General features: G+C 39.9%; 2 protein-coding genes across 6 annotated transcripts in view; both read right to left on the bottom strand.

Annotated features, from left to right (window-relative positions):
* atp2a2a (ATPase sarcoplasmic/endoplasmic reticulum Ca2+ transporting 2a) overlaps window positions 1-15,211 on the bottom strand; it is a 38,413-nt gene extending 23,202 nt beyond the window's left edge. Inside the window, exons 1-5 of one of the 3 annotated variants that reach the window (XM_038270159.1) lie at window positions 14,671-15,209; window positions 14,004-14,021; window positions 13,827-13,909; window positions 5,225-5,329; window positions 445-583 (exon numbers count right to left, since the gene is read on the bottom strand). In XM_038270159.1, coding sequence (XP_038126087.1) covers window positions 445-583; window positions 5,225-5,329; window positions 13,827-13,909; window positions 14,004-14,021; window positions 14,671-14,788 — 463 coding nt within the window. In that variant the 5' untranslated portion in view covers window positions 14,789-15,209. Of the gene's footprint in view, window positions 1-444; window positions 584-5,224; window positions 5,330-13,826; window positions 13,910-14,003; window positions 14,022-14,670 lie in introns of all 3 variants that reach the window. The other 2 variants (XM_038270156.1, XM_038270158.1) reach the window with 2 other exon arrangements.
* A 2,010-nt stretch (window positions 15,212-17,221) lies between these two features.
* The window catches only part of ift81 (intraflagellar transport 81 homolog), a 28,221-nt gene continuing 23,218 nt past the window's right edge, over window positions 17,222-22,224 (bottom strand). For 2 of the 3 annotated variants that reach the window (XM_038270163.1, XM_038270162.1), the window contains exons 13-18: window positions 20,297-20,386; window positions 19,566-19,652; window positions 19,394-19,465; window positions 18,927-19,009; window positions 18,651-18,696; window positions 17,222-18,220 (exon numbers count right to left, since the gene is read on the bottom strand). In XM_038270163.1, the coding sequence (XP_038126091.1) occupies window positions 18,038-18,220; window positions 18,651-18,696; window positions 18,927-19,009; window positions 19,394-19,465; window positions 19,566-19,652; window positions 20,297-20,386 (561 nt within the window). In that variant the 3' untranslated portion in view covers window positions 17,222-18,037. The remainder of the gene's footprint in view (window positions 18,221-18,650; window positions 18,697-18,926; window positions 19,010-19,393; window positions 19,466-19,565; window positions 19,653-20,296; window positions 20,387-22,224) is intronic. The other variant, XM_038270164.1, reaches the window with a different exon arrangement.

Genomic DNA, 22,224 nt, shown 5'->3' on the forward strand with positions numbered 1-22,224 from the left:
AGCGTGATAGGAAAACTCAGTGTCAGGAGGACCAAGGAGATACATTAAGATACATATTTATAGCAAAATATATAAAAATAGATAAAGATCTGATTTTCCTTTTTTTGGAAACAATGTTTTACTAAAATATTGCAAAATACAAAAATTTTGGAGCGCCAGTCACATCTGAAGTGACTCTTTGGAATAAAGATTTAAACCTTGAGCTTCTCTATAGTGACGAACGTGGACTTAAAGGACTTCTCTGCAGGAGTTAAATAAGTTAATAAATGATTAAATAAAAAAAATATTTATGTCAAAAGATCTAATGTTAAAATATAATATCTACCATCAAAAAAGTTGTTTTGGTCAATTTTAAGCAGTTTTAAAATGTTCCCATATTACATCCAAATGTGACTTTTGAAAGACAGTGTGTATAAGTGGAAAGTAAAGTGCAGGGGAACCTACCAGCCACTTCCACAATGTCACCAGGAACAATGTCTCTGGCTTTGATTCGCTGCACGGTTTTCCTGTCCTGCCGGTACACCTTTCCCATCTCAGGCTCATACTCTTTCAGAGCCTCAATGGCATCTTCAGCATTGCGCTCCTGGTGGGGAAGGCACAAGATTTATCCATCATTTGGATATCATCTGATTTAAGTCACTTTTACAGCTACAGTGCCTTGCAATTTTGGAAATTATAACCACAAACCTTAATTTTACAATGGCCAGTCATGCATATACCCAAAACACAGAAAATTTCTTTATTATTCAAATAAAGAAATATATGCCAAGCGTTAGTTCTGATAGTCTTTATTTACTCGTTTTACAGCTTCTGCAGCTTTAGCTCAAGCTTAATTGAACACCAACATTCAATGAGTATTTCAAGAACTACTTGTGTTTCATCCATCTTTCCATCTGATTTTGCACTTTTTCCACATTTAATCTTGGACTTTTACCTTTTCTTTCCAGAACTATGCTGGTAAAATGTGTCCCTTGTTTACTCAAGCACACATGTGCAACATCTTACATTTGGTCAGGTGGTCTTGTTGTGGTTAATACCACAAAATAATAATTTTGACAAATGTCCCAAAAAAGCAAAGTGTAAAACAAAGATTGGTATCATTGCTCTTAGCAGTGGCTGCAATATTCCAGACATATAAATAATTTAACAGAATTGTGTTTTTCCTTGTTTCTTTGTTAATTGTTTATTATGTTTGAACATATGTGGACGAATTTCCTCTGGGTGAGGTTTGTTGCCATAAACCCCAGATTTGTTAAAACTTGTAGTTGGAAGAAAAATGAAAATCTGGAAAAGCTGTATACTGCAGTATCAATAGAAATTAAATTAAATAATTCCCCACCTCCCTATAAATGATTTAGTATCTGCAATAAGCTGACTTCAGCATAAAGCAAAAATGTATGCATGTTTTGTTCATATTAGATCCTATATACATCACAAATCTTTTAAACAGTGCGCCCAGCTACTTATCCCCCTTTTTTCTATATTGGAGTTTAGCGCTCTGAGCTTTTGTGTGTCAAAATCTAGGGATTCTAAATCAGCATCTTAAACAAGCATTATTATATTCCAGGAAAGCTTGACAATCCCTGAAACAGTTTTCCTTTCAAATTTTGTAAATCCATTAGGACACTTAATCCAACATGCATCAGCAGTCGCCATGATAAGAGCTATATGAATAATTCTCCAGTGAGGAAGGAGGTAGGAAATGAAGGCAAGATAGTACCTTTCGATCAGCTGGGCTGAGAGAATTATAGCAAATGACCTTAAAAAACTCAATAAGCTCATAAAACAGGCCTGCTCTGTTCTAGGATCTTCTCTGGAGAGATTCTACCTTATGAAGTAGAACTCTTCAAAGAACATAATGGACAACAGTCAGCATCGTCTTCAAAAGATTGTTAAACAACAACAGAGTCTTTCAGAATTCTAGCAAGATAGCAGGGAATAGTGTTTCATGGTGTCTAAATTTCAGAATTTTCTGGGGGAGGATACCCCAGACCCCCCAAAGCGCACAAAGCCTAAAGATGTGATACAACAATTAATTGAAAAACTGCCCATGAGTCCCAGCAATATTTAATTTTCTATTTGAATCAATAAAGTCGTTTTTAAATCAAATTGAATTGACAGGTCATCAGTGGCGATTTCTCATTGAATACTAGAGAGGCTAAACCCCCCTTGTAAATATCATAAAATTATCGATAGATGTACATCATCAAACCTCATAAATTCAGTCATTAAGTTGCATGAAAAATTTGTGCTATAGGTGACATTTCTTTAATTGTTGTTTTTGTAGTTCTTTTGTGGAAGGCAGTAGTCTAAATTGAGAAGCATCATTAATGTGCATTTCTGTCACACAACATAATGAGGGAATGCTAAAGGCTTCACAGATTCAGCACAGCAGTCCAGAGTTCATTTGCTACCCACAATATATTTCTAATTGATGACTCCAAAAAAAGATGAAGGGAGAGGAGCTAAGGACAGAAGATAGAAGCAACAATTTTAGGAGTGTGGATGGAGCCACAGTCTTCCAGCAATGTAATTGCACCTATTGCACAGCTTTAAGCATAAGTGTCACATTAATTGTTGAACCCTAAAAAAACTATCATTAACTTTATTTTTTTTAAAGTGTCCTGTCTGGCAATGTGGCAATAAGAACAATTGTCTTGATGCCAAGAAGAGCCCAACACGTTTTACTTTCACAAGTGTAGCAGTACGGCAATTGCCATATTGCTCCACTTATTTAATTCATATAAATTGCTTAATTATAATTATGCAGGGAGTTTTACAGTTTATATGGACACTGCAAAGTAAATAGAACAGAAGAGGAATAACAGAAGAAAAAAAGAGAAAAGATGAAAGTAGGATGAGATAAAAAGGAGACAATGACAAAACATTTTCAATCTGCTTCATCACCTGCAATGAGATGCAAAAAGAACAGCACAACCGAAAGACATGGTACGAGACATACACTAAAGCAACACCTTGAAACTATTGCTGAAGTAGTAATATTTAGTCTGACATGAACTCTGTGTTAACTGAAGATAAGAATATGGGCTTTCTGTATGGAAGTGAATCTCTGAGTACCTGGAACCAAGCACCTGTAGTTGTTTGTGAGAGTGCACTTGTGCATGTAAAGTTTATCCATAGAAAAAATGCTCGATAGTGGTTGTGGAGAGCCGAAGAGGCTCCCCCACAGAGCAGTGAGTCCAGCGCCGGGAAACCCAAAGCCCCAGACACCCAAAGGGACCCCAAGAGCGAAGGCACCAAGGAGGGCCCAGCCCAGCATATCAGACCCCACCAAGGGAGGAGGAGAGACAGCCCCGAGGAAGTCCCCCAGCCACCACAATGCTGGCGCCCCGGGGAGCCGCGAGGGCAAGTCCGCGGGCTCCGCCACCCTGAAGTGAATCCGGCCCTGGGCCCCAGGGGCGCCCGACCCCTAGGCAGGAGCCCCAGCCCGGCCCCGGCCGGCCGGGCCCCGCGGAGAGGCCGCCAGGAATGAGGCCCCCACACCCCGAGCTCCAACAGTGCACCGGCGAGCCCTGACGCCAGCTAGCGGAGGGAGAGCAGGACGGGGGGAACAGTTTCAATCACGCCTTCCCACCCTAGTGCCCCCACTCGCACCACAGAAGAAGAAGAAGGAAAAAATGCGGACACACATTCACACATAACACTCACATCCAGGATTATCGGACGACCCAATAAGTGAACCTAAAATACGGATGGGGGGAGGGGAGCAACGACACTGCCACACCAACCCATCTCATTCCTGCTTCGAGCCCGGCCTCTCACCCTGCACCCGAACCAGACCACCCCCAGCAAAAGCTCCCCCGGGATCGGGGCCCACCAATCCCACGCAGGCCACCCAAACAACAAAATTTGTGTTTTGTGGATTCTATTCTATTTTCAATTCAATTCAATTTAGTTTATTTATATAGTGCCAATTCACAACAGGTCATCTCAAGGCACTTTACAGTTCACCAGATCATACAGTCAAATTGATTCAAAGTTTTCTATCTAAGGAAAGCAGCTGATTGCATCGACTCATTGACTCGAAGGCAATCCCTCAAACTAAGCATGCTTGTAGCGACAGTGGAGAGGAAAAACTCCCTTTTAACAGAAAGAAACCTCCAGCAGAACCAGGCTCAGCGGCTATCTGCCGAGGCCGACTGGGGTTTAAGGAGACAGAAGCAGATGCATGTAACTGGATATTACATATTTATTTTAGGCAAACTTTTTGAAATGTCAGTACTTGCATATTATTCAATATGTTGTGCAACATTTGTTTAAATACAAAATCAGAAGAAGAGTAGCAAGTACAGTACATATCTTAGCCTAACTTATTTCTAGAATGAATACTTTTTGCTTTTATTTATTAAAAAATACAATGAAGTGGTGCACTCTTACCTGAGTCAATTTTTTAGCTACTTTACCGACCTCTAGGTAGAAACAAAGAGTAAAGACCCCAGTTGGCAGAGGATGATTTTAATGGAAAGATGGTTGGAAAGGAACAGTTTAGATCTAAGCATGTTTGTGTGTTAAAATGACCCAAAGTCCAGACCTAATTATTACTGAGAAACTGTCCCAATCCTTAAAAAGTGACCTTTGAAGCAATCTCATCCCATTCTGAGTTAGCTAGAATACTTTTTCTGAAGGAGATGGAGAAAAGTTAAAATTGGGGAAAACAGAAAATTCTTTCAGAAAAAGAAATAATAATTCAGATATCTGTAGTATGGCCAACCCTATAGACATTTTATGGAGTATAATTACTTTTTTTGTGGCACTGCACATGTGTGTATTTCAGTTTTACACAAATCTAATCAAAACATTTACTGTTGTCCTCCCTGGTTTTTCGCTTCATCAGGTCATTATTTCTAAGCCAGGCAAATATAACTCAGAAAGGCCAGCCCAAACATTGTTTTATTGTTTGATACAGAGCTTTCTTCGAGAATGTAATATCTTTCAGTACACAGGGTAAACCTAAAGCCCTGCTTAAATCTCACTTGGAAATGCAAAATATAATATTATAATTAAAAGCTTTGAAACAGAATTATTTGTTCGCCCATTGTTCATCTACATTGCCTTGTAGATGAACATTGCCTGGTTTACTATGATGACTGCATTTCACACAAGCCTTCGGGATACATTTTAACGTTTAGCAGTAAACTCCCTCTCTCCTGCAAAATGTCACAAAAACGAGATAAATACTGATTCAAATACACTGACTTCTCACCTGCCAGACTCCCACGATGGCATTGGCTATGAGGATAAGTAGAATTACAAAAGGTTCCACAAACGCTGTGATTGTTTCTTCCCCCTCCTCAAACCAGGCAAGAACCTGGAAGAAGTGAGAGAAAACATAATATTATCATTTATTATTACGATACACTCTTTCTAGGGTTTTCAGAGCAAAGACAAAAAAAGGTAAGAAGAAAATCCATAGAGTGCAAACAGACTTTTTACAGACACATCCACTGAATATAATTGAGGAAGATGTAACAATAAAATGTCAGATACTTTTATACCAAATCTGATTAATTCATTTCCAACCTCCCTTTTGTTAGTTAGAAATTACAGGAATCACTAGTGCTTTTGTTACAATCATCATCCTCGATTCCAGGGGATCTAGGGATTCCCATGAGAGATCGGAAAGCAATCAAATCAATGTGGAGGCTCTAGTTTTATGATCAATAAACACCAGAACCCAAAGGTTCTCAAGCCAAGCTCCCTTGTCGTCTCAGCTCGGAACCCATTCCGCAGCTCCTCTGTTGGACCTCTCCTGGTTTCTCAATTCAATTCAATTCAGTTTATTTATATAGCACCAGTTCACAACACAAGTCATCTAAAGGCACTTTACAATTCAACCAGATAATACAATCAAATTGATTCAAAGTTTTCTAAGGAAAACCAGTTGATTGCATCGACTCATTGACTCAAATGCAATCCCTCACACTAAGCATGCTTGTAGCGACAGTGGAGAGGAAAAACTCCCTTTTAACAGGAAGAAACCTCCAGCAGAACCAGGCTCAGTGTGTGAGGCCATCTGCTAAGGCCAACTAGGGTTCAAGGACACAGAAGCAGAGATACATAAAGCAGCTGTAAAAGGCGGCCCCGTCCAGGAAACACACAGCCAGGCAGACAAGCTCCGAGCCAGCTCCCATGCCAGAGGATGAAGAGGGCACATCCAGCCAGTCACAGCCAGAGAAACAGGACTACACTAGAAAACAGGTCGATCTCCAGCATCTATAAACAAGGGTGTTGATGGAAGCAGCACAGCTGACAATTCTCTCCAGGATGGTGTCACAGCCAAACAGGAACAGACGAGGAAAAGCTACTATGAGAAACAGCAGAGAGAGCATAACGTTAGAGATTGAACTAACAGATTCTGCAGATTGAAAGAATAGAGACGGAATGAAGCAGAATGATCAAATGGGGGTCCCTATGTCCTCCAGAAGACTAAGCCTATAGCAGCATAACTATAGAGATAGTTCAGGATAACCTGAGCCACTCTAACTATAAGCTTTATCAAAAAGGAAAGTTTTATTTTTTATTTATTTATTTGTTTATTTGATAGGGACAAGTATGTTTCATGCATCATGTCACACACTACAACATTTTAGCTAAGGCTAATTTTCAATGTGTGTCCCCAGTTAGGCTTTTACACAAAACACAGTGACTGTACACAAGAACAACAGAACAAATTACACACTAAAACATCACAGAAATAAAATCAGGTCAGTTAGATTATTAATGTTTACATGACTGACCTCTCAATAAAAAGTCTTTAAGTTTATGTTTAAAAAGGATCCAGTTTGACTCTCCCTTCAGTTCTGCAGGTAATGTATTCCATGTTTTGGTGCCTTGTACAATGAAAACTGATTGACCGGAAGAGGTTTTGCTTCTGGGTACTTGACAGTTTCCACTGTGGTCTCCTCTTGTGACTGAGCCCACAGCTCTGAGAGGAACTACACAGTCGCTCAAACCTTAGGGGCCTTATCATGCAAGTATTTGTAAACCAGTTTTAACTGAGCAAATTTCACAAAGTTCTCGAAATTCAGCATTTTTAAATTGTTCAGACTAACACAGTGATGGGACCTGAATGGTTTTTTTATCTAAGGTTTTTATAGCTCTATTATATATCATCTGAAGAGGCTTGACAGTAGTGCTTGTGGCCTGTGACTACTTTTAAGCCTAGTCTTAAAAGTAGACAGAGTGTCTGCCTCACGGACCAAACCTGGTGGTTGGAGAGGAGCTCTCAGCTGACAATCGAGAACTACCTTCCCTGTCGCAGGAACGCTTTACCCTAAACTCACGCCAATTGTTGAGAAAACAGATTGAAATATGAATGAAAAGTTAACTTTAACATAACATATATTTTTAATGTTTTAATATTTCTTATGCATTGATGCCCTAAAAATTGAGAGTTTTGGTGGACAGATAAATTTGACTGAATAGGATTTTAACTTGTATGGAGATACGATGTGCCACAGTCAGTGTTAGATGAAATAAATTCTCTGCTCAGTGACAACCTCAAGCTTTTAAGACAGCTATCATTAAATCTTTACGTAACTTTATTCCTGTAAACTTTACTCTTGTAACTATATATATATTGTCACACACACATACTGCTAAGGTTGCCCTTTATCACAGATTCTGTTCATAACTTTTATGGGCAGAATTTCTTTGAGCAACCAAGGAGTTGAGGGGATCTGCCTAGGTGGCCTTAGGATTGCATCTCTGTTATTCGCAGATGACGTGGTTCTGTTGGCTTCATCAGGGCAAGATCTACAGCTCTCACTAGAGCGGTTTGCAGCCGAGTGTGAAGCGACTGGGATGAGGATCAGTGCCTCCAAATCCGAGACCATGGTCTTGAGCCGGAAAACGGTAGAGTGCCATCTCCAGGTTGGGAAGGATGTACTGCCCCTAGTGGAGGAGTTTAAGTATCTTGTGGTCTTGTTCACGAACGAGGGGAAGATGGAGCGAGAGATTGACAGGCGGAGTGGTGCAGCGTCTGTTGTGAAGCGGGCCCTGTACCGCTCTGTTGTGGTGAAGAGAGAGCTGAGCCAAAAAGCAAAGCTCTCAATTTACCGGTCAATCTATATTCCTACCCTCATCTATGGTCATGAGCTTTGGGTCATGACCGAAAGAATGAGATCCCGGATACAAGCGGCTGAAATGAGTTTTCTCCGTAGTATGTCTGGGCTCTCCCTTAGAAGTAGGGTGAGGAGCTCAGTCATTCGGGAAGGGCTTAGAGTAGAGCCGCTGCTCCTCCACATCGAGAGCAGCCATTTGAGGTGGCTCGGGCATCTGATTAGGATGCCTCCTGGATGTCTCCCTGGTGAGGTGTTCCAGGCACGTCCCACCGAGAGGAGGCCCAGGGGGAGACCCAGGACACGCTGGAGGGACTATGTTTCTCGGCTGGCCTGGGAGCGCCTTGGGATACCCCAGAGGAGCTGCCCGAAGTGGCTGGGGAGAGGAACGTCTGGGCCTCCCTACTGAAGCTGCTACCACCACGACCCGACCCCGGATAGGCGGAAGAAGATGGATGGATGGATGGATGGATGGATGGATGGATGGATGGATGGATGGATGGATGGATGGATGGATGGATGGATGGATGGATGGATGGATGGATGGATGGATGGATGGATGGACATACTGTATATAATTAGTTGTTAGGTTAATTTGCTTCTCTAAATTCTACTTAGGCGTGAGTGTGTGAATGGTTGTTAGTTCTGTTTGTCTCTGTCTTGCCCTGCGATAGAATGGCAAGCTATCCAGGTTGTACCCCGCCTCTTCCCTGTAGACAGCTGGAGACAGGCACCAGCAGCCCTTGCGTCCCCGGTTGGGATAAGCATGACGGAAAAATGGAATGGATGCACAAACATACCCAACCACCCACCCACCCACCCAGACAGACAGACAGAGATAAATATAGATAGATAGAGATAGATAGAGATAGATAGATTTAGAAAACCATCATATTAAAAAAGACAGAACATATTAAAGTGATGATTCATTGAAGCAGCAGAAGCAGTGGGTCAGAGCCCAAACTGATCATGGAGGTGTGCATTTGCTGAATGGAAAGCCGTCCCACAGTGCTGAAAGGCCAAATTTGGTCTGGAGTAGTTGCCTGTTCCTTTGTCTGACAGCAGACAATGACACCTCTGTATCACCTGACAGACATGGCAAACTACATACCAGTTCACAGGCATAAACAGGGGGAGGCTTAATTATCACTATGTCTTTCTGTATTATGGACTAGCAAAACGTGTTTTTGGTTAGTCTAAGATCATCTTGAAGCACTAATAAATAAATAAAAAATTATATTCCAAGATTAATTTAAATTACAATATTAACTGTTGTTTACAAAATCTGGAGTTACATTCCTTAAATGCTGTTCACCCACTACAAAACATTTTCATGTAAGCACTTAAAATCAAAAGCCAAGGTGAATAATTCCAAAGAATTAAGGCTTAGTGTCTCATATGTCTTTATGGCTAAATATAAACAAGATTGATTCTATTAAAAATAAGATTACTAAACTGATTCCTGACACTGTCCTGGATTCTTCTTCAGATCTCTGATCTAAATGCCCTGACTCCTGAGCACGTCCTCGACGCTGGCTTTCGCTGGTACGAACCTGGTACGAACTTGATCCTCTGCACAAGGACTGAACTTTAAGACCAGTTTAGTGACTCACACGTTCGTTATCATCCTCTGCCAGTTAGACATGGTCACTAACCAGTGTTCTCCCCCTGCAGAGGTTCCTGCCTTACGGTTCTGTTTAAGTTTTATCTCTGAGTTTTCATTGGTTTCATTTCCATTTCATGTTGTTGAAGTTATTTTTGATTGTTATTCCCCGGCGGCAGTGTGTTGCAGTGAGCTTGTCACAGGTATGACGCAGACATGTTTGATTTCTACTCGATTTTAAAGCCTGGCCCACACTATGTCATTCCTTTCTCATCTAAAATTCTTTAAAAAGTAGTTGTCAAACAAGTGTGTGGCCACTTACATCATAATTAACTTTTTGAAGGGTGTCAATCTGGCTTAAGAGCTCTTCATAGCACTGAAACAGCTCTGGTGAAAGTCACAGAGTCTCATGGTTTTGGTTCTGTTTAAGTTTTACCTTTGAGTTTTCAGAGGTTTTATTACCATTTTGTAATTTGTAATTGCTATTTGAGTTCTTAGGTATTTCTCGCTTGCACTTGCTAGCTCCCTTCTAGACTCCTCTGTCCACACCTGCTCCCAATCTGCTGATTAGCCTGGTCTTTGTTTCTGTCTCCCATATATACACCTCCGGCTCAGTCACTGTTGGCTGCTTCATCATCTTTTCTTTGTCCTTGTTGTGAGTATTCATGGTTTTTAGTATTTTGTGGATTCAATGGCAATAGTCTATGGCAATAGGGAAGAAGCAATAGTCTTTGGATTATTGCTTCTGTTGACACCTTTTTAATAAAATCTACAAGAAACACCTTCAGCTTCAGTCTCTGCATTTGGGTCCTGTTCTCAAACCTCCACCCAACATGACACTAAGGATAGTCCTATGGTGTCAGAAAATACTTGTATTTGTACTTGTCCTGTGAGATCTCAGTGCTGCATTTGATACTGTTGATCATAATATTTTTTAGGAAGTTACATTTGTAGGGATTAAGGGAACAGCACTTGGCTGATTTAAATCTTATTTATCCCACAGATTTCAGTTTGTTCACATTAATGATAAATCTTCATGCTCCAGGGTTACCTGTGGAGTACCACCGGGATCAATGTTAGGGCAATTCTCTTTACTATATATATATATATATATATATATATATATATATATATATATATATATATATATATATATATATATATATATATATTAGGGGTGGAACGGTTCACAAAATCCACGGTTTGGTTCGGTTCACGGTTTCATGCTCATGGTTTTCGGTTCGGTTCGGTATATGTTTATTGTTACACCGAAAAATAAAAAAATTATAAAAATTATAAAAATTAATGAAAAATAAAAATTTATGAAATTAATGAAAAAAATCAAAAGAAATTAATGAATTGTAATTATTTTTAGGAGACCCTGGATCATTTCCACATGTTTTGCTGCTTTGAATTTAATCATCTCGGGCATGTACTACGATCTCCAAGGAATTCAGAGCGGACGGGAGCCACAGTGGAGGCTTTATGCTTTGCTTTGTGCAGGCGGTCTGGTGCGCAGCAGGACGAAGCGGAGCGCTGACGGAGTATGTGGGATTTCGGGGTTAGCATGACATGTTGGTCATGTTGCTGTTAGCAGAAACAAAACGTGTTGCACAATGCTTGCACACTGTTGCACTTTTATCCACAACTTTCTTTCCGCCGTCATCGTAGGTCACTCTAAATGCAAAGTGGTCCCATACAGCAGACCTATAAAGTGCTGCTGGCGCGTCTTCCAACGCCTGTTCTTTCCCACTCGCCATACGCACAAAATTCTCCACAACAACTGATTTTTTTCTGCCATTCTTCCATTTGCACTTTAACCTATCAGGAATGTCAGCTGCTCATTACTCCTGATCTCTGCCACTTGCATCTTGTTAGCGGCTGCTGAGTTTGTGTATTTAAGGTACAGGTCTTAGCCATTCAGTGTAAGTCAGCGATTCAGATACCTGTTTCTTGGCCTTCCGCAAACTGATCTTCTACCTATTTGACCTGACCTGCTCGTCCATATAACAACAACTTTCCTACCCTGGATTACTCTGTCTGTGCCTGCCAACTCCAGCCTCAGTCAGTACTGGTATCTGCTGGTGTTTGTACCTCAGTCCAGCCACTGGATTCACTGCCTCCACTCAGACACTCACTCTCGACTTCCCCTATTCCTTTTAATCAATAAATGTCACCTTCTGGTTTTTGTGAACACTTCGGGTTCTCCTGTCTCATACCTGACAGTTAAATCCAGAAAATAATTTAAAATCTGCTTCCTTACATATAAAGCCTTAAATGGAGAACCTCAATCTTATATCAGAGATCTGATTGTACCTTATGTTCCTAACAAAGCATTCCACTTTCAATCTGCAGGTTCATTACTGGCTCATAGAATTTCTAAAAGTAGAATGGGAGGCAGATCTTTCAGTTATCAGGCTTATGTCCTGTCGAACCAACTACCAGTTTTAGTCCGTGTGATAGACACCCTGTCTACTTTAAGGCTTGGCTTATAGCTACAGTGTGTAATTTTCAGCGACATCTAACGTTCAGACTGCAGACCGCAGCAACATGAACATCTCACCCCCACCGCTTCTCCCCCCCAACAGTACGGCGAGCGTTACGGGACAAAATGTCTTCCACGACATCTGCATCACCTACCTTCTCAAGTGATGAGGTTTGTTTACATAGATAATTTTAATACTGCCATCTATTGTTCAGTACCGTCTCAGTTCATCTCTCTCAACTTGCCGTAGTTACTTTCAAGCTCAATGGGCGATCTGGCAATCGCTAGTTTGTTGGCTCTGCGCTGCCGTAGCGCAAAGATGTCTGCCTCCATGGCTGCGAGACCCGCTCCTATGTAATTATAAATAACGAATTCTAAGGCAACGCAAATATTAAGGTTAAGAGGCTGAGCTCGTAGATGATGATAAATAACATAGTTATGTATAATATATTACATTTCTGACTGTATATCCCTGTAATTATTACACAATGTAGCTTTAAGACTTTTCTTTTTGATTAAGCTAATAGAGTGGCTCTGGTTATCCTGATGTATCTCTATAGTTATGCTGCTATAGGCTTAGACTGCTGGAGGACATAGGGAGCCCTTTTCATCATTCTATCTCTATTCTCCCACACTGCAGTATTTGTTCAATCTCTAACATTATGATCCCTTTGCTTTTTCTCATCATATTAGCTTCATCTGGTTTGTTCCTGTTTCGCTGTGACACCATTCTGGAGAGAAATATCAGCCATGCTGCTGGCATCAACACCTTTGTTTATAGATTTTAAAGTTTTTCAGTGTAGTCCTGTTTCTTTTACTGTGACAAACTTTATGTGCTCTCTGTCATCCTCTGACATGGGAGCTGGCTTGGAGCTTGTCTGCCTGGCTGTGTCTTTCCTGGACAGGGCCGCCTTTGGAGCTGGTTAACAGTCACCTTTTGTATCTTTGCTTCTTTCTGTATGCCTACTTATGTCTCCTTGAACCCCAGTTGGCCTTGGTAGATGGCCGCTCACACTGAGCCTAGTTCTGCTGGAGGTTTCTTCCTTTTAAAAGGAAGTTTTCCTCTCCAACAGGCATGCTTGGTGTGGGAATGCTGAAGAGTTAATGAGTCAATGCAATTAGCTGATTTTGCTTAGAGAACTTTGAACCAATCTGTCTGTATGATTTGGTTGAATTGTCTCTATAAAGTGCCTTGAGATGACATGTTGTGAAATATAAATAAACTGAACTGAATGAGTAGACAGATGATAGCAACTCAGCAATTCTGCTACTGTAGTTGTAACCATTCCTCAGATGAGCTGTGAGCCATATCAGCTCTTTAGCTCCTTCCTAAGTAAGTTTAACCTTTGGCAATTATGCAAACTGACTACGTTTACACTTTAGAGCAACTACAGCATGCCATTCATCACCCATGATCTCTTTAAACCCCAACAACAGTTGTGACTTAATGTAAAAATTTGGATAGTGGATAAAGTGAGTTCTTATGCATTTTTTGATAGTAAGATGGTGTTTTAAATCAGAGGACGCGGTACCTAAGATGTAACATGAAAGTAGTACAAATAATCCATGTCTGACTGATTCTTTTTACTTAACCAAAGAAGCAGCAAATCTAAAATGTGCAGATAAACTGAATGATGAAACTGGATTGAGAACTTACAAAAGATATGCATGCAGCCAGCAGAAGAATTCGAACAAGCAGATCTTCAAACTGCTCTAGGACGAGCTCCCATAAAGATTTTCCTGGAGGCGGAGAAATCCGTAAGATAAACAATTGATCAACATCAATTCATCATAGAAACTAATCAGGAAAAACTCCAGAAACAAGTGTGATTACCTTCCTCCGCTGGTAACTCTGTTTTTAGAGATGTGCAGGTTCATCCAGCATGGCCCAAATTGAGAAAAAAAGGAGATTGTTTTACAAGTGATTTTGTTTTGGTTAGACAAACCTTGACAAATGTTAAATTTGTTAAATATAAACATCTGCAATACTCCAATGGTTATTCAATCAGAGTAATAAGTAATTGGAGTAATAAGGTGTCTGTTGGAATCTTTGTTGTCAAACCTTTTCTCAGATTTACCATTTGCATAAGAGATTTGAATGAATATCCCCTGGGACAATTGAGATCAATTCTGAGATGTGATTTCAAGTCCATGATCTGGGGACCATGTCCCTGCATTGATCTGCAAGCATCAGAGCTGATGTGTTCAACAATGACAGTGTTGTTATTCTGTCATACACCAAATAGTTTTTGTAACAGCCTCCAGATGTTTACACACAGCATGAAATATTATATCTTAGATAAACAAATATCATAGAAATGACAGAATGAATTGTTACAAGGGAAATGATGGGAAACCCTGGAGGTCACCGCTCATGACGTCAGCAGGTATCACCGATGATGTCGGGGACTTTTACACTGAATGCTGAACATATAATGCTCACATGAACAAAGCATACGTGACTCCTATAAGAACGATCCTTACAGGTAGACTAGTCATACCGTTTAAGCCCCATTTCTCTTTCTGTCGTTTCACGTCGTCCAGGGAAAGTCCAGTGGATTCATTTACGCAGAAATAATTGTAAACTTCTTCCACAGTCTTCGTGTGAGCGTTTTCCATGGTGGACGGCTCCTTCCCACTTAGCTTCAGCTAAAATTGCAGAGAGACCCTGTGGCTCCTGAAATATTACAGTTCTTTCGGAGGGAAAACAAGTGTACCAGCTGAGAGCTGTGCGTTGTCCCGGTAAAATGTTTCCCTGGTCCCTGATAATTTTATCTTGACGCGAATGGGGGATTGCTTTTTGATTTATTAATTTTTTTTTTTTTTTTTTTTTTTAGCTGAGCCAAACTTCTCTTTCTTTTCTGGATAAATGTTTGTATGAGGCTTCGCTTGTTTCCGCAGTTGGTGTAAAGCGCTGGTTGCTGTTCGGGACCGCAGTCGGTCTAGTCCTCCCGGTGCTGCGTCCTGCCTCACCTTGGAACAGCTCTGTCCCTGCTTTTAGAATAGAGGCTGCGCCTGTTTCCCCTCTCCCGTGTTGCATGTGGACTCATGCCATTGGAGGAGCCCTGACAGCAGCTTTAAAACCAGGGAAAGATTAAAACAACCCAGGAAGTTACTGGGAAGCGAGAGGCTGAAGTATTAATCAATGCTTTTTTTATTGATTTTTGTCCACTTTAGAGGAAAAACAAATCTGAAGTTTTGTATGAATGAATTAAAGTTATAAACTAAACAATTTTTTCTTATAAAAAATATATTTAACTGCATAAGACAAGTGATTCCTACTCTGTTTAAAAAAAAAAAAAAATAAGGTTTAATGTTATCTTTTCACATGCAATAACGTTGTAACAAACAAATAAAACCGGTTTCTTCAACAACTGATATCCTTTTCCATATTTGGCCAATGTACAACCACAAACAGAGATTTTATTTTATTTGAATTTTATCTCAGAGAAATTCTATGTTCACACTTTACTAGAGATGCAACTGTGAAGTGGTCTCCAAGAAGGAACAAAGCAGGCTGTAGTTGACTTAATAAGGAATCTTAGGTGGGGGGAGTGGTGGCCTAGTGGTTGGAGCATATAGCTTGAGGTTGTGAGTTTCAAACCCATTCCCACAGACTGCCAGTCTGTCTCCCTGACCAAAGACCCTTAAACCCCACACTGCTCCCCTGACTCTGCAAAGGCCAGCCCACTGCTCTCCAAGTTAAATGCAGAGTGAATTTTGTTGCATGGTTCAACTGACAGTTTAATGACAATACATTTCTTCAGTGTTTGAAGCAAAGTAGTAGATATCTTTTATATGTTGTGGCAGTGGGTGTGATCTCTTTTGCCATCAACTACTAAGGAAACAAGATCGGCAAAAAAAAAAAAAAAAAAGCTCAGTAAGCTGATAAAGATGACCAGCTCTGGCCTGGGAACTCCTCTAGAACTTCTGTAGATGATTAAAATAAAAATTTAACAAACAAAGCTTCCTCTTAAGAATACTATTAAACACAAAAACAGAATTTCTTCCGTCGATGGCTTCTCCACATCAGCCTCAGAAAATCCTTTCTGCCTTTAATGTTAACTCATTAAAAACCCCATGAGTTGTGATAACACTTCATTTCTCTTTGAGTTTATTGTAATTATTTAGTTTTGAAATTAGTTAGACACAAAGTAATATCAAATGACGTAAAAGGTATTAAAACTATGGTTTGGTTTTTAAAAAATACAGCAAAACTGTGTACTGCATCATGTCAGATATTATATTTAGGTTTTGACTTTCACTCTGCCATTCTAACACATGAGTTATGATCTATATCTAATCATGCATGCCGATATGGTCAGTCATCCAGAGCCACTGCGTTAAAACTTTTAGATACTTCCCCTCTCCAAAACATCGGTAAAGATGGCATGATTTATCCATGTGCATGTCATTCAGCTCTACAGACGACTCCTAACAAGCCAGTCATTTATTTCAAAAGTGTCGCAGAAGGAATTAATATGCAAGTTGCAGGACGGTCATTGTCCCAGACTAGACTTGTGCTGCTGTCATCTAAAATATAACATAATGATGAGGTTAGGTTCAGGTTTATTGACTTGCAGAATGGCAGGATTGCTTTTTAGACTATAACAGATTTTCTTCTGTAACTGCACAGTATTTAGCATCCTCTACCTTCCCATCCAACTCTAACCATGACCCAGCTAAAATAACAATAACCAGTCCTCACAGCATGATTCCGCCACCAACATGTCTCTCAGTGGTGATTGGGTTTTGGGCAATAAACACAAATTTCACTTTCCTTCTGGCTCCTCCGGTAACAATAGAGCTTTTGTCAGTATTTCTAAATCTTTTCCTGCCCAAACTATCAATTTTTGGACAATTGTCTTTCTACATTTACACAATGATCAATTTTGAATTTTTGTTAAACATTTTGTTTAATTGCTAAGTTTTGCTTTAAAATACCATGATACTGTGTGTTCTTTTGTGTTTAAATTGAAATTTGCTCACTGTTCTCAAACGTCTTTAGGGAACAGCGCATCTATAAAGAAATTAAATCAGAACCAGCAAGACTATTAGTTGACTGAACATTTTATTGGTTGACATCAAAGTATAGATGGAGCACAATTAATGCAAATTACAGTTCTCAGATTTGCACATTTTACCTTTAGATTTATACACTTCTCAGTGTTGTTTAATCAGATGAAATCCCCATATACATTAAATGGTCTGATAATATTGTGACAAAAGGTGAGAAAATTCAGTGGGTAGGAATTTTATTGACAGTTCAGAGTAAAGTTGTGGTCATAAATTTACATACACTGGCAGATGGTAAGGACATTTGTCCGCAAATGTTTTTAAATAAAAAAACTGTGATGTGGCAGCTTTTCTCCAGCCAGCTTAATGAACACACCTGCTCTCAATCATCTCATCCTGTTTATTTAAGCGGTCTGTTCCCTTCCTTCCATGTGTCCTGACTCTGCCTCATGTTTTTGGTTACCCCTGTCCTCTTGGCTCATTCTCTGTGTACAGACCTTTGAACTGTCAGTAAACTACTGAATTTTGGAAACTGATATGATGTATCAGTCCTTCCTGCCCAGTTTTTTGTAACAAAAAGTACAACTTTCAAAGTGCAGTTGTTTTAGTTTAAACTGTTTATTTTAATGTACAAATGTATTATTACTATCAATGTTTTTTAATGCCTTTCATTTATTTAATTATTCTTCAACATTTTGTAGAATGTGTAAATCTAAGTTATCAACCCCATTTATACAACTATACAGACATCCTATGTGTTTTAAAGGTAGAAGTACATTAGGTTAATCCTCCAGCCTCATTTCTGTTACTCAAGGGGTATTGCTATCAGATTTTAAGCAGTTCAATATGCCTTCAGAGCACCAGTCTTTCCTTTCCCTCTTCCTGGATGATTTTATCAACAGATACTTGGTTCTGTGCCTTAAAAAAACACTGCCTCTTGCACTCCATCAGCTGCTCCAGGTCACTCCACATCTTCATCTGCTCCATGTTTGTGCTGTGACTCTCCCTCACAATCTTTTGCTCTTCACGCAATTTCTGAAATCCAAAGTAGAAGTAAAAATATTGCAAAAGAATAAAACAACCTTAATATGCATCCCTTAAGTTATGCTGAGATATGTTTTAATATATCTTATAATAAAAAAAATACTATGCAGATAATAAACCCACAATAATAATAATTGATTTCACAATGCTGAAGCATTGGTGCCTTAAATCTTGGTTGCACTCTTATGGAAATGACTGTCATTTTAATTTGGGGCCTTTTATTGAGACATTAAACTCTTATTTTCTTACTTCCTCAGTTTATCTTGAAACATACTTGCAAATATCTACAGGCAAAATCTGTATGATTTTAGCTCTGTAAGCTTCCAGTAAACCTTAGACCATTTTGGACAGAATAAAGGACAAAATACAGAATAATATCCTCTGATTCACCTAAGTCAGCTTGTAGAGGGACTATTCTCACCTTGCCTAGTAATTCCTGTTCTGCAATGTTCTTCATGTACACTTCCCTGCAACAAAGCATAAAAAATACATACAGTGAGCCAAAAGTCATTTATCAGCTCATGTTTACTTTTAAAAAGGTACGGTTGATCAGTTCATCCTTTTTTATATATTTTAAAAGGTGTGGTAATCTGAGCAGAAATAATAAAGCAGCAGCAGGGTTAGTGTAAGAAGAGCCTGCTTTAAGGGAAAATAGATATTCTCACAACAGCTGGCTGACAAGGCCGGACTGGCTCACCTGATCGCCTTCTTCTTTTGTGGATCTGAGGTCACATAGGCCTTCATCTCTTCAGCTGCTCGTTGAATTTGCATCTCGATGATCTACAAATGGCAGAGCTCAAGTTAATTGTAGCCGAGGTGTTTTGTAAAAGGCCAGGAGGTGACAGAAGTTGTACTCCTGCATAAAATATTTGTCTGTCTCCTAATCCATTTACTTCATGACAGTCAATTCTTAAGCCCAACCCCACTTTCAACCACAGATAAGAAAGCCAGAATTGCAGGATTTGCTATTACGGTATTAATCCCTGAGGTTTTCTATGAGGCTAAGGTTATGAAAGTCTAGGTTATCTTCCAAACTAGACTTGTAAATTTATGGCCTTGGAATTTATTTGATTTGGCAATAACTTGTATTTTGGCCAATAAAATTGGGTTATTTGACAATATGCAATTTTTTTTTAAAAATACATACAAAAAAGCCCAGTTTACCTCCGACATTGTGTTGATATAATGGTATCTATTTTCGTTTTGTGCGATATCCTCCCTCAGTGCTTTTACCTCCTGTGAATTAACAAATAAAACAGGTTTCATCGACAAAAAACAATTTCAAACATTTTACATGTCACAATAAAGGCATAAAAAGGATTGAAGTTGACCATACTTGTTCCAGTTTGGATCTGTTGCTCTCTAAACCAGCAGCACAACTTTCATATTGGGCCCTCCTTTTCTCATACTCCTCAATGAGCTGCTATTAAAAGATATTTTCATTGTTTAGACAAAATAAAAGAGGTAAACAGATTGCTAAAAGATACACAATAGCAAACAAAGTACTGAATTCAGTACATTACCCTAGCTGGTATTTTGGCATATAATGTTCAGCCTCTAACTAAATCTATTTATGTCATCCTGATGCAGATCTAAATAAGCAGACATTGCTCAGTAAGATGTCTGAGCGATTCTGAGAACACATGGAAAATGTAATCCTCCACTCAAGGTCAGCAATGTGGGGATTTCACATTAAGCATGCTATTCATGAGCAATGTAAATGGTTCCTAATGGACTTTATTTCAGATAATACACCAACAAGCCTGATTAGTTTGCAAGGCCATTAAAACCTCTGCTCGTTTTAACATCTATGAAAGATTCAAACATTATAATTATTTTCCTCTGAGCTAATCTAGTCAATGCTAAAAGCTTTTAATAAAGTTCTTAATATACTGTAGTTCTGCACATGCCTTGGTGAATAAAACAATTGCATCTTATTTGGCATCCTGTTTGTCACTCAGGGGAACTCTCAATGACAATAAATCTTAAGGTTTTTATTAACCTCTTGAATTTTGTAATTTTTCTTTTTGTTAGAAGCTTTAGATTTTTCTTTAGGATGACACTTACACCACGCCGCTGTCTCAGCAACCTCAGCTCTTTAATAATCGGTGCTAGAGCAGATTTCTTCTCCACAATCACTGAGTTCAACTTCTTTACCTGAAAAAACAAATTTCAACAACAAAACATATTACAGCTGGAAGATCTGATTGATTTTGTACCTAAAATGTCCATCTATACAAAGATGCCTATGCCAAATGCCTATGTATAATTTCTTTTAAAGGATACAGAATGGCTATTGGTACTACAATGAAACACACAATGCTAAGCTTGTTGTCCAAGACTGAGTTACAGTCTCAGCAGAGCCAGCCAGACTTCTCTCCTTCAAACACCTCCTCCATTACTGCTGGGAGAGCCCCGGGTGCAGCTAGGCCCGCCAACAGACACAGTCCCTCTATTGTGTCCTGGGTGGTCCTCTAGGCATCCTCCCGGCGGGACGTACTTCAAACCCCTCCAGAGGGAGCATCCAGAAAAAAAATTCTGAGCAAACTCAGCTAACGCCGCTCAATGTGGATTAGCGGCTCTACCCTGAGCCTCTTCAGTATAAGGGATCTGCTCACCTTATAGCTTTGGGAGAGCCCCTCCACCCAGTAGAGAAAGCCTATTAAAGCTGCTTGTGTTCAGGATCTCGTTCTTTCAGTCAAGATCCAGATCTCATGACCATAGGTGAGAGTAGGAATATAGACCTAGTGGTAAAGCGAGAGTTCAAAAGTTTCCCCCTCCCTCAGTGGCAGGTGTGGGCCTTTATGTTGATGTGTGAGTGGCAGGCAAACCCGGTCTCTAATTTGCTTTCTACGGGCTTAGCACACTCTACAAAAAAAGCTGGATTTGGCCTACCTGATATAACCAAGGCTGTTAATGCAGAAACATTTATTGCATTTTTAGTTTTATTATTTTACAAATAAGTAAGGGAAGATTTTTTTTTTTAGGTTTTAATTCTTTCTGCTCTCTTTTATTAATAATTTTGGTTGTTATGAAAGAATGAGTTATGTTGTGTATTAAGCTGCGTTCACATCAAACGCAGCAGAAGCAGCTAGTTTACATTCAAAGTCAATGGTTGACGTGCGTCAAGGCGCAGCAAAAGGTCCCGCAGTGCATTTTGAGCAGCAGGCGCAGCGCGTCTGAGCAGCTGAAGCAGCGCATCAGGAGCGTTTGAGCATCTGACGCGCGCAACACACCGCAAACACGCTGCTGCTCGAGATTGAAAAATTTTACTTTTGCTGCTCGACGTGGCGCATCAACCAATCAGAGAGGCTGATCTGGGAGCTGGCAGGGAGACAGACAGCACTGATGATACAGAGCCCTATGATCACTCCTCTGAAACTGTTTATAACACCTAAATTAAGTTAAAATGCTGAAATCTGACAGCAAAAAAAATTCGCTTTTATTATCCTGCTACCTGCAGTTTGGATTACGTACACGAAAAACACCTTCCAGCCGCAGAGCCAAATCGCGAGGAAGCGACCTGGCCCGAGGCTGCTGCTGAATGGGGTTCGTACTGACAGCGCACCGCTGGTATGTGGAGGTCTGACCGGCTCCGACAGAAATAATATTTAAAGGCAGGATGGTAATCTGGATGAAATGACTGCACAGATTAAGTTTTCAGGTGGATTTTTTAAAAACATTAAAACTACTTTATTCCCACTGATCACAGCAAATATTAACCTGACAACAGCCAGATGCATGTCTCGCTCCGCCCAGCTCCACTCACATACAGCTGGGAACCCGCTCATTGAAAGTGATTTCCCCAACCGAATTTATGGTCTGTCCAATCAGGACGCAGGGTGGGTGTGTCCTGGAGTGGAGAAGCGACAGTGAGATTCCAACAACAATGGCGGCTCGCATTGAGGAAGCAAGCGTTAGCATTGATGCTGCTATTTCTTCTGTGTTGTCCAATCTATCTTATATTGTTTCATTAAAAGAACATCAGAGAACGA

This window comes from Cyprinodon tularosa, unplaced genomic scaffold, assembly GCF_016077235.1.
Source record: "Cyprinodon tularosa strain WSP-4 unplaced genomic scaffold, ASM1607723v1 ctg752, whole genome shotgun sequence".
Taxonomy (NCBI): domain Eukaryota; kingdom Metazoa; phylum Chordata; class Actinopteri; order Cyprinodontiformes; family Cyprinodontidae; genus Cyprinodon; species Cyprinodon tularosa.